The following is an 11,870-nucleotide window of genomic DNA, read 5'->3' on the forward strand; positions in this document are numbered from 1 at the left end:
TCAAACAGAAAAACAATAATCCTATAAGAGTACATAAGCTATTCATGCTGCAATGCATGCTGGGAACTCACAAGGCCTTAACATTTCAGCAATATAAAATTATTTGTTCAGACAACCGTGTTTGACTAGTTGGGACAACATTTGGGTACTCTCATCTGATACTAAGTGCCACTATAATAAGAAGATTTGCATTTTGGGGGGAAAAAATCTTGAATCTCATCTTGAAATATTACTATTCTATTACACCTTGAAATATCTACTATTCTAATTCTGTATGATTCAATATTTAATTAAATATTACAATATGAAAATTATTCTTATGTTTACTTGATAGAAATCAGTGAAGGTTTCACAGAAGAAAGATATGTGTACCACAACCTGAAGGAGGACACTTATAAAAAGACATCCTATCAATCAGACAGTGGAAGGATGAAGTAGAACAGGTTTTTCAGCAAAGATCATGCTGTCATTTAGATACATTTGAAGCAGAAACAATTTTAAGTAGGAAGAAGGAAGCAAATCTGTTTCTCCGCCTAGAACTCCCCCAGTGATGCTTAACAGAGTGAGGATGAGAGACAGGTTAAAAGGACAGCTTCTCTGTCCACTCACTACAACACACTCGGAGCTTTGAGTTCAGAACCAGACATCCAGAGATCTGCAACTCAGGTAAGAACACAGGTGCTTAAAATTTCTCTTTAAATAACTTTCATTTTTTACTCTAAGTTTGCACTGGTGCGATGCTGATTGCAAATGCAAAGAATTAATTTAAAGTAATTAAGTGCTCAATTTAACAGACATTTCTCACTCGGAATTGTTTTTTATGGTAAAGGTCTTCAATATTCTTTTTTCCTGGTCATTAGAAAACAATATAGATTATATATATATATATATATATATATATATATATAAAATTAAATGTATTTTAATTTAATAATTTATACTGCAGCCTTTTTATATGTTCATTGTTAAAAAAATATTTTTAGTAAAAAAAAAAAAAAATCACTTAAATGTAGAACAATTAATGAGACAATTATCATATGCAATTATCATAAACATGATGTCTTTCATATTCTCACCCTCTAAATGTCTCAATTTGTGTTTCAGAGATGAATCTTCACACTGTTCTTTTTGTGGTGGGTTGCTGTTGTGCCCTTTCATTGGGTGGTAAGTTTACAAATTATTAATGCGATCAAAAAATTTCCAACTTTTATTATTATTATTATTTTTTTTTTACAGAAAGTTATTATAACTAAATATATCAATTAGAAATAAAGTGAATATATCAATTAGAAACAACCTGAAACAACCTGATCATGCCATTCCACCAATTCACAGAGACCATAAAAATAAAAAAAAAACTCCTTACAATTAGGTACAATCGCAGAGATAGCAATATATAATCATATATATATATATATATATATATATATATATATATGTTTGTGTGTGTGTGTGTGTTAAAATATATATATTATAAATAATACTATTAAAATATTTTGGTTACAGAGTGATAATGGCCATATTAGCACTATTATTGAAAGAACCCTCATGAACAGAATGAAGAATCATATTTAACATGTCCAAGCTCATCCCAGAAAGTGAGGTATAGTTCAAGAGAGATTCTGTCCCAATCCTGCGACTTCCCCTTCTTCATAGGCTTTAGGGCATCCTTCAATTTGTCTAAAGAAACTGGGGAATTCAGAGATGATGCCTCCTCATCAGAAAGGGATGTAAGGGTTAAATCCAGAAAAATAAATTGTTACATTATTCAAATTCTCTATTAATACCTTTGGGTTCATTAGAAAGCCGCTGGAGGTTTGAATTGCCATAATATTTGATTTGATTTTTTTTTCAGAAGTGACAGTGTAAAGATATTTAAAATATGTCACTTTAACAAGTTCTTAATTTTAGAAATTGCTCTAAACCAAGTTTAAACAGTTTTTTGAGCACAGTGTATCCTTGCCACAGATATTTCCATGTTTGAAATTTCTAGGAAAGACCACCAGCATCTTTGCAGATTTGCCATTCCATATGAACTTAAATGTTAATGTTTGAAGCTTGGAGCAGTAATCCGTGGGTGGTGATAATTCTATCATAGAAGAGAAGAAAATTAATGCAAAGTTAAACGTCCATTTTAATTATAGAAATTTGAGCTTATAGAGATAATGGGAGCGTTTCCCAACGAGTCAAATCCCTGGCTATATGATTATATATGCCTTGAATATTTTTTAAAGCTATTGTGTGCAGAGGCGTATAAATCTCAACACCTAAATACTTAAAGCTAGATACTATTGGCATACCAGCCCAGAGAATGCAGAGGATGAATTGTTAAAATGCATTAATGCAGATTTATTCCAAATAATTAGAACAATTAGAATGACATAGGTCACGTGATTCCCAGCAATTAACCAACCATTGACTACATATATAGAATCTAGCTGTGCACTATGACTACATAGGTCACCTAATATGTCAATGTATTGCTACATGTTGTATTACTGTGTATTATTATTATTCTTGTATTATCATGCATTATTAATACCATGTCTTAGACTGAAGGAAATTCATTTATCATTCATCTACAAATCTACCCAATTAATTACAGCTTTCACTAAGATTAATTATTATCTCATGTTGTAATACCCTTTCCTTTTTTAACAGAAGAAGAGAGTCCCGGGAGACCTTTCATTCTAGATTCAATTGAAGAAGCAAAGAAAATAGTGGATGCTGCTTACAAGTATTCTCGTGATGAGTGAGTATACCATTTTTGTAAGGGAAACTTAGGTAAAAGTTACATTTAGATAAAAAAGGTAAATTTAGCTCAAAGGGAATAAAGAATTGTATTTATAGGGAGTGAATCATCCATGCAGCGATCAATTGAACAGGCCATATCTATCAATTCTGCAATGAATGCTAATATCCAAAGGATTGTGAAAATATCTAGGGTTTTGCATGTAACCTCAAAACTGTGTCATGGTGTTGATGCTATTGGAATGTCTTAAGCATGTGCCGATGTCTGAAATCACTTTAAGCTTATTGGCCACGGCAGTCATATGATGTCACTGTGTGTACCAGCATATCTATACAAGGGCAGTCACATTAAAAATCCTCAACACTGAAGGAAGGTTGTTTGAAGGAAGACACACAGGCTTGACTGAAGTAAGGCAACACGGTGCAGCATCTTGTTCTCTTTTCAGGGACTCAGGTTATATACATAACCCTAGACATTTCCTTCAAGGGAACGTGACCCCTGTGTTAATGCCCAATTACCCAAAGGATCTGAGCTTAGGGTTATCAAACAGATTCACACCAAATGACCAAGAGCTTTAGCGCCTAGAGGTGTGGAATGTTTTCCAGCTTAGATGCCCTTGAATACTTACCTGATAGGGATGCTCCTGCAACCAGACTGGCCCTAAGATCTGTTAAAGTTACTTTTCTGTAATTTTCTTCCCACTTCCAGGAGTCTAGCAAGGGTGCGCAGAGATGTCATCAAGCCTTCAGACAAGCTACGTCTACTGAAACAGCCGGCTCGAAAGACACGAGAGGCTGTGAGAGCCGCAGACTACATGGTGCAGACACTCAGTCTGATCAGTGCGAAAGCCCATCATGTTCACAAGAGGTCCATCAATGCTACAAGTATGAAGATAACAAGCTGCAAATCTTGCAAAGCCCAGATCAGATCTATCACTGTCTGATGTTCTATGATCAAGACTGTCAATATGTGTTTTCTCCTAGACCTGCTTACTCAAGATGAGCTTAACACCATTAGACGTCTGACAGGCTGTACAGCTCAAACCCGGCCCCCATCTTGTAGGACCACTCCCCTCATAAACAAATATCGAACTATCACCAATGTCTGCAACAACTGGTCAGTCTTTCACAAATTTTTACTCCTTAACACATTCTTAAAACTCTTACTCTTAACAGCTAAATTTATAATTCCCAGGAAGAACCCACTCCTTGGTGCATCCAACACTGCTTTTACCCGCTGGTTGCCTGCTCAATATGAAGATGGCATCTCCCAGCCCAAAGGTTGGGATCCCAACAGATTGTACAATGGTTCAATTCTGCCCCTGGTATGATGGAGATAGCTATGAATAGTTTATTTGACAATCATTGAGGTCACCAATCAATTAACAGTGTCTTAATTCTGTTTTTCTTATTGATTCCAGGTCAGATTGGTTTCAAATCGTATTCTAAGCACTGCAGATGCTGACATAGAGAGTGACCGTGAATTTACCTTCATGCTAACCATCTTTGGGCAATGGGTTGACCATGATCTGACTTTAACACCTACCTCACCGAGCATTAGATCCTTCAGCAGTGGCATCAACTGTGATCAGAGCTGTGAGCGCTCTGAACCTTGCTTCCCAATTCCGGTCAGTCAAGAATTATCCCTCTGTCAAGGATTGTTCTACTTTTGTTCTCACAACGGTCTTTAATGTTATATTTCATGTTTAAACACAGGCCCCTCCAGGAGATCAACGCCTGAGTCCTGACACTTGTCTGCCTTTTTTCCGCTCATCACCGGCCTGTGGTTCTGGGAACACTGCCTATATCTTTGGTGGGAACCCCAATGTTCGGGAACAGATCAATTCTCTAACAGCTTTCCTAGATGGTGGCCAGGTTTACGGGTCCGAGGATGGACTAGCAAAGGAACTTCGAGACCTGACCAATGATGGAGGTCTTCTACGTGTCAATGATCAGTTCCTTGACAATGGACGAGAGCACCTGCCCTTCACCAATGTAGAAAGCAAAATGTGTGCCACACGTCAGAAAACCCTTAATGACACAACCTTAACAGAGGTGCCTTGTTTCATTGCAGGTGAGTAAATCTTCTGCCTTCATAATAAAATGATCAAGCATATACATAGTCATCACTTTTAAATCATGCATCAATAATGTACGGCACAGGGTGATTATTTGCTTAACTCCATTGAAGCAATGCTAATGAACTCTTAATGTGTGCAGGAGATGTCCGTGTTGTCGAGAACATTGCCCTTACCTCAATACACACACTTTTCTTGAGGGAGCACAATAGATTGGCTCGTGCCCTCCATGTGCTCAATCCTACCTGGAGTAGTGAAACCCTCTATCAAGAGACAAGAAAAATTGTGGGAGCCTACAACCAGGTAAAGACAACTAATTGAAAGTGCATAAAGCACAAGTAGTTACATGTGGAGTACAACATATATGCATGATCAACCTCTCCTTTCTCTTTTAGATCTTGGTGATTAATGAATACTTGTCACATATTGTGGGTCCTGATAATTACAATAGACACATTGGACAATATCCAGGTTACGATGAGAATGTGGACCCTACCATTGCGAATGTCTTTGCCACTGCAGCTTTCCGTTTTGCCCACCTGGCCATCCAACCCATCATCTTTCGTCTTGATGAAAATTTCCAGAACCATCCAAAATTTCCAAGTGTGCCTCTTTTCGAGGCCTTCTTTTCTCCTTGGAGAGTTATCTTTGAGGGTGCGTTTGTGAGACATATTGCAACATAACTTCTGAGTCCTAAATCTGCCCCAACTGTCCTCTTTCAATCTTATTTTTCTTCTGCATTTGCTTAGGGGGCATCGATCCTCTGCTCCGTGGACTGATTGGTCGGCCAGCAAAACTGAATACACAGGACCATATGATGGTGAATGCTCTTAGAGAAAGGCTGTTTGCCTTTACATCCCACATTGCTTTGGACTTGGCTTCCCTTAACATGCAAAGAAGCCGTGACCACGGAATACCAGGTAAATGTTCTGAACTCGAAAGCAGAACATTAACTCCAAGTCTTGAAACCCTTTAAACCCAAAGACATGAAGCCAACTACATGTTACAGTAGATCTTTGAGAGAATACTTACTGGATAGCATTCTGTTGTTCTTTTTAAGGCTATAATGCTTGGCGTCGGTTCTGTGGACTCTCCGCCCCTAAGAATGAGCAAGAATTGGGTGTGGTGATGAACAACACAGAATTGGCTCAAAGGTTGATTGAGCTTTATGGCACCCCTGAGAACATTGACATTTGGTTGGGAGGCATCGCTGAACCTTTTGTTCCTGGTGGTCGTGTCGGTCCTCTTTTTGCCTGCCTCATCTCTACACAGTTCCAACACATCCGCCAGGGGGACAGGTAAAGATCTCTGTTTATTTAGTTCAGCGGTGTCCAAGCCTTTACCTGGTGGGCCACTAACCTGCAGAGTTCGGCTCCAATCTTTGGGGCTGGTTAGAACTAAACTCTACAGGACAATGGCCCAGGAGCAGGATTGGACACAGCTGATTTATTCTATAAGGCTAGTATCTGTTTGAGAGGTGTTAATACAAAGTGTCATGGTGTGTTCAGGTTGTGGTGGGAGAACCATGGAGTGTTTACCACCAAACAAAAAGAATCACTGGCCTCTGTGTCACTAGCCCGTATCATCTGTGACAACTCCGGAATCAGCAGAGTTCCCAACAATCCTTTCCGCTTCACCAGTCCTTCCGATTTTATCAACTGTGAGGATATCCCAGCCTTTGACCTCACTCCTTGGATTGAAACCGGTAAGGCACCAGAGCAAAATAGTTCTGTAATGCATATGCGCTACATGATCATACTGTACATAAATCTTCTTCCTCTGAATGCAATTTTCTGCCTAAGCTTCTTACTACTGTTATATGTACTTGTAGAGTAACTCATTTTGATAGTATAGGCACATATCCAATATTGTCAGATGTGGTCTACGTGGTTTGGTTCAGTTGTAAAGGTGTTTGACCATACGGGTAATGGTGGCAATTAAAACACTGGAAATGTTTGTTTTATTCCTAATTGCAAGCAAATAGAGAAATTAATTTAAAAGCTGTGATTTAACTTAAAATGTCAATTCCTGACAAAACCTCTTAACTGGACATAGCTTTTTTGTTGTAAACTGGATTGGCAGCACCTGAAGTGCACCAAACCTTTAGTCCTGCTGCCTTACTTTTGCTTGCTTCAAGGGAGTTTACTTGGGATTTTGGGCATCATTCGCATTTAAAAATGTGATTCCAAACAGTTTGGCTTATACAACAAACATATAACATCTATTAATCTCCCCTCAGATACAGACCTCCTCCAAGGACCTCGGGGAGCCAGAGGACCTCCAGGGAAACCCGGTAAGACAGTCATACATCAAAAATGCCCTCTAGATTTAGCATAAACACAAAGCAAATCTCACTTATTTTTTTTATTAATAATATTATTTAAGCCACATAATAGAACTAATCAATGGAGCAAAAATGACAACTTTACAGCAAAAAGTAATGTATTAAGAATTTTATCAAAACCACTTAACAATTATTTTTAATTTTCTCAAATATTTAATTTTTCCAGGTCCACAAGGTGTAGCAGGTCCCCGTGGACCTCCAGGACCTCCCATTAATACCACAGGACAGCAGTCTGCCTTCTTTGCTTCTGTTGGAACCATCCTTCCTGTCACTGCTAAGGTTGTTGTGTTCAGTCAGGTCCTCTACAATGGACAGAACCATTATAACCAAACATCAGGACAGTTCGTTTGCCAGATTCCTGGTGTATATGAATTCCAGTTCTCATGCATAGGAACTAAGACTTTGGCCACTGTGACCTTAAAGAAAAATGATGCTGTACAGCTATCTGCTGAAATAATCAACATATCAGCTGCAAGATCATTTGCTGAAGGGAACGTGGTGCTGAACTTGCAGACAGGAGACAGTGTGTGGATAGAGGTTTCTAAGGGTGCTAATGGTATAACCAAATCCAGCTATTTCTCTGGCCATATTCTTTTCCCTGTTTAAGGAAACTATTACTTGTAATGCATTGCCTTTAACCTTTAACCTTTCACAAACCTTTTTGTGCTGGTGTTTTATTAATAAGAGATGAAAACATTAGCTATGAAAATTAAATGTTTCAGTTGTGTTTTAAAATTCACAGCTTTACCGAAATTATTCATCATTTAGCAACAGTGATATAATTACTCATTCAATTATAAGTTTCGACTTATAGTTTATTATGTGCTGTATGTCGATATTTGTTGTTTTGATTTTATTGCCAGTTTGCAACCAAAATATTGTAGTCCATTTTGTGACAGTAATTTATGTGTATGCTTTTAGCAAATGTAATAAATGTTATATTTACAGTCAGTTGATTATCTGTCTTGTTCTACTTGAATGCTGAGTGTGAAAAGACTCATGTTAATTGAGCCATGATTATTTAATGTCCCCTAATGATGCTTGTATTACCGGAGGTAATATTTCCGAGGTGTATTAAAGAAGAATTGAAGTATTTGACCATTGCAGTGTCATGCAGGAACACTCAAAATGTCACAGCTTCAGAAATTAGATTTAGTGGTTATCTCAAAACATGTTCAATAATTCAGTTTACCATTACATAGACTATGTATATTATTTGTTGGTATTTTGATTAAAAAGCCTCCTTTAACTGGATCGTTTTGGCACAATTTTTTTATCTGTGTTCTGCAAATATTTTTGAGAATTTCAGCTCTTTCATCTAGCTTTAAACTGCTTTAAATTAAAAACACATTCGTGGCTTGTATCAGAGAATTAATCTGCACTGAACTCAAACTCAGTTTCTCAATAGATCTCACTGCACTGTTTTAGTTGTCAGGTCATTGATAACAGTCAGCACGTATATGCATTTGTTCTGATCTGGCGCTGCGCTTTCTTTTTATCCATAGCTCATAAATCAGCACTTTCAGGATTTTGCTTTTATTTATTTATTAAAAATGTATTATATATAATTAGGATAACACATTTATCATTATTAAATATTATGTTAGATGCACAATAGTCATACATGTCACAAAGAAAAAATTGAGTGCATAAAGTTGATTATTTTGAACAGAAACAAATAACAACAGGACACACGAGTACAACAAAAAGTTATAGATACAAAAAGTGCTTAAATGGATAGCTCGCCCAAAACTGAAATATAGCCCATGATTTACTCAACCTAAAGCCATCCTAGATGTACAGTACAGTATTTGACTTTCTTTTTCAGATGAATCCATCTGGAGTTTTCATGAGAATCCAAGTCAAAGAATTCAGATATCAGCCAAGAGTTTTTCTTTGCTAATGTAAGGAAACGTTGCCTTATTTTTTCGACTAGCATTTTCTCACTGACCTACATCATATTAACAACTTCCCCTATGACAGTTAGCGCAAGCTACAGTTAAATGGTTATAACTTTTTAAATATCAATATGTTTCTTACAAAACTGCATCGATTCACTACAGGTAGCCTTTATTTCATTTTTGGGTGAACTATCCCTTTAAAACACATTACATTTGTTAATATGTGTGGTAGTTATATAATTTCCTGCAAAGAATCAATAAAGTATCAACAGGAGGGATTGAGTGTCTGTGTATGTTGTGTGATGATGCATTTGTAATGAGGATTTTCATTTGACTTAAATTTAGCTGTTTTATTTTGGTAATATCAGTCATTCTGATATACACTCTGATACACATAAACAATAATTTGGGATAAATATAATGTATTTTAATGGAAAATGATGTGAGTGGTGCTGAGGTGCCCAGAGTGAGGGTCCGTGGACAGTCGCTGGTGGTTCTGCCGGTGTGCATGCACTCATAGAAAACAATGTGTGCGAATATTAAAAGCGTGGTGCAGCGTGGTGTGATGCAGCGGTGCACTTGTCCTCTGGTGTGTGACCACCTTAAGGCTGGACTAGCCTCTTGTTTCAGAGGTGGAATTGTCAAAGGTGGCTTTTAGAAGAGGACACTGTCAGCTAGGCTGGTAGTTTGTTCTTCCTAAATAATATAACTTAACATTTTTGAAAAAGATAAAGATAAATACAAATATGAAAGAGATACAAATTAAACTGATTTTTCAGATACAGTAGGTTTACTTAACATATCTATTTAAAATATTTTGTAGGCTAACATTAATGACACAGATACGTACTTAATTAGCAATGCTGTCTCTTTAAGAAGGAAGGCATGCATGTAAAACTGACACACGTTTAGTTTTTACCTGTTTACATTCAATTAAACCATAACAGACTGTATTTACATTAGATACTCTACACGATAAACATTTGGACTGCTGTGAGTGTATTTGAGCACAGAGAACGTGCTGTATATGAGAATTGAAGAAGTGGAGCGTGCGCGAGAGAGAGCACTTCTTTCAGTTCGATTCTGCCTATACTGCCTTCAGTCCTGATTAATCGTAAATGGGCAAATAGGTGAGGGCTTGTTGCTGAAACCATGCCTACTTATCTTGACAGTGGTGACAGCAGCAGCAAAACACCTGTCACTCAAGTGGCTACGCCCTTGATTGTGCAGAGCTTTAATGCTTAATATACTAATTTAAATGGATGAGTTAAAAAAAAAAAAATCTTCCCCTCATATTTGTCATAACAGTTACAATTACAGTAGCTATATTGACCAAAACCACTTTTTGTACCAGGCTGTGAACGTTTTTTTCTACTGTAAAGTTGCCCATTTTAACATGGGGAGTCAATGGGACTGACTCTCTTTTGCAGCCAGCCCCCAATGACCAGTCGATAAACTGGCCTTAGGACCCTATTTTAACAATCTAACTGCAGAGTGTAAAGCACACGGTGCAGGCGCACTCAGGGCGTGTCCAAATCCATTTTTGCTATTTTAACGATGGAAAAATGTTTGGCGCGCCTGGAGAATGTTCCTATTCTCTTAATGAGGCAAGGCAAGGCAAGGCAAGTTTATTTATATAGCACATTTCGTACACAATGATAATTCAAAGTGCTTTACATAAAAGAAAGTAAAATAATCATGAAGAAAAATAATAACAAAAATAAAACCAGCAATTTTAAAAACTTTTAAAATGACTTAATTAAAATTAATTTAAAAATAGTTAGAAAATTATTTTACATAAAAACAAAACAGTGAAAATATAATGCAATCAGTTCTGACATTGCACAGTGCTCATTCAATATGCACAGCTAAACAGATGAGTATTGAGTCTAGATTTAAATGTGACTAGTGTTTTAGCACATCTGATCTCTTCTGGAAGCTGATTCCAACTGCGGGCGGCATAGTCATCTACAGGCGGTCTCCCCTTGTTTTGTGTGAACGCTTGGTATTTCTAACTGGCTCGATCCTTGTGATATGAGTGGTCTGTTAGGTTTAAATTCAGTGAGCATATCTGCAATATATTTCAGTCCTAGGTCATTTAGTGACTCGTATACGAGTAAAAGTACTTTAAAATCAATCCTACATGTAACTGGAAGCCAGTGTAAGGACCTGAGGACTGGTGTGATATGCTCAGATTTTCAGGTTCTAGTCAGAATCCTGGCAGCAGCGTTCTGGATGAGCTGCAGCTGTCTAATGGTCTTTTTGGAAAGGCCGGTGAGGAGCCCATTACAATAGTCCACCCTGGCTGGAAGCAAAACATCTAATTCTTGCAATGTTTTTTTAATGATAGTATGCTGATTTAGTTACTGCTTTGATAAGATAAGGCTAGGTAAATCTGGGTATCATCAGCATAGCTGTGATAGGCAATTTGGTTCTTTCTCATTATTTGACTTAGTGGAAGCATATACAGGCTAAACAAAAGCGGTGCAAGAATTGAGCCTTGTGGGACTCCACATGTCAAGGACGTCCACTTAGACTTATGCTCTCCTAGACTCACATAATAGCCTCTCCTAATAGCCTCTCCCTTCTAAGTATGACCTGAAGCATTTGGGTACCATCCCAGAAAGCCAGACCCAGTTTTCCATCTCTGAAGAAGTATGTTATTATCGATAGTGTCAAACGCAGCACTGAGATCTAGCAATACCAGAACCAATATTTTGCCAGAGTCACAATTTAAGTGAATATCATTTATTATCTTAATGAGTGCTGTCTCTGTGCTGTGATGCGGTCGAAAAC

General features: G+C 37.4%; 1 protein-coding gene across 1 annotated transcript; it reads left to right on the forward strand.

Annotated features, from left to right (window-relative positions):
• Positions 1–570: 570 nt before the first annotated feature.
• On the forward strand, positions 571–8,124 carry LOC113054118 (myeloperoxidase-like). The gene is made up of 15 exons (XM_026219452.1): positions 571–666; positions 1,105–1,164; positions 2,662–2,752; positions 3,461–3,636; positions 3,736–3,868; positions 3,947–4,076; positions 4,173–4,379; positions 4,468–4,825; positions 4,972–5,132; positions 5,225–5,483; positions 5,579–5,749; positions 5,890–6,127; positions 6,338–6,534; positions 7,069–7,122; positions 7,340–8,124. The coding sequence occupies exons 2-15, from the start codon at positions 1,107–1,109 to the stop codon at positions 7,777–7,779; spliced, it is 2,673 nt and encodes an 890-aa protein (XP_026075237.1). The 5' UTR covers positions 571–666; positions 1,105–1,106; the 3' UTR covers positions 7,780–8,124.
• The last annotated feature ends 3,746 nt before the right edge of the window (positions 8,125–11,870 follow it).

This window comes from Carassius auratus, chromosome 35 (genome assembly GCF_003368295.1).
Source record: "Carassius auratus strain Wakin chromosome 35, ASM336829v1, whole genome shotgun sequence".
Lineage (NCBI taxonomy): Eukaryota > Metazoa > Chordata > Actinopteri > Cypriniformes > Cyprinidae > Carassius > Carassius auratus.

Coding starts and splice junctions, on each gene's coding strand:
- LOC113054118 (XM_026219452.1), top strand. CDS start 1,107: ATGAATCTTCACACTGTTCTTTTTGTGGTGGGTTGCTGTTGTGCCCTT. Junction 6,535..7,068: donor CACTCCTTGGATTGAAACCG/GTAAGGCACCAG, acceptor ATCTCCCCTCAG/ATACAGACCTCCTCCAAGGA. Junction 7,123..7,339: donor AGGACCTCCAGGGAAACCCG/GTAAGACAGTCA, acceptor TAATTTTTCCAG/GTCCACAAGGTGTAGCAGGT.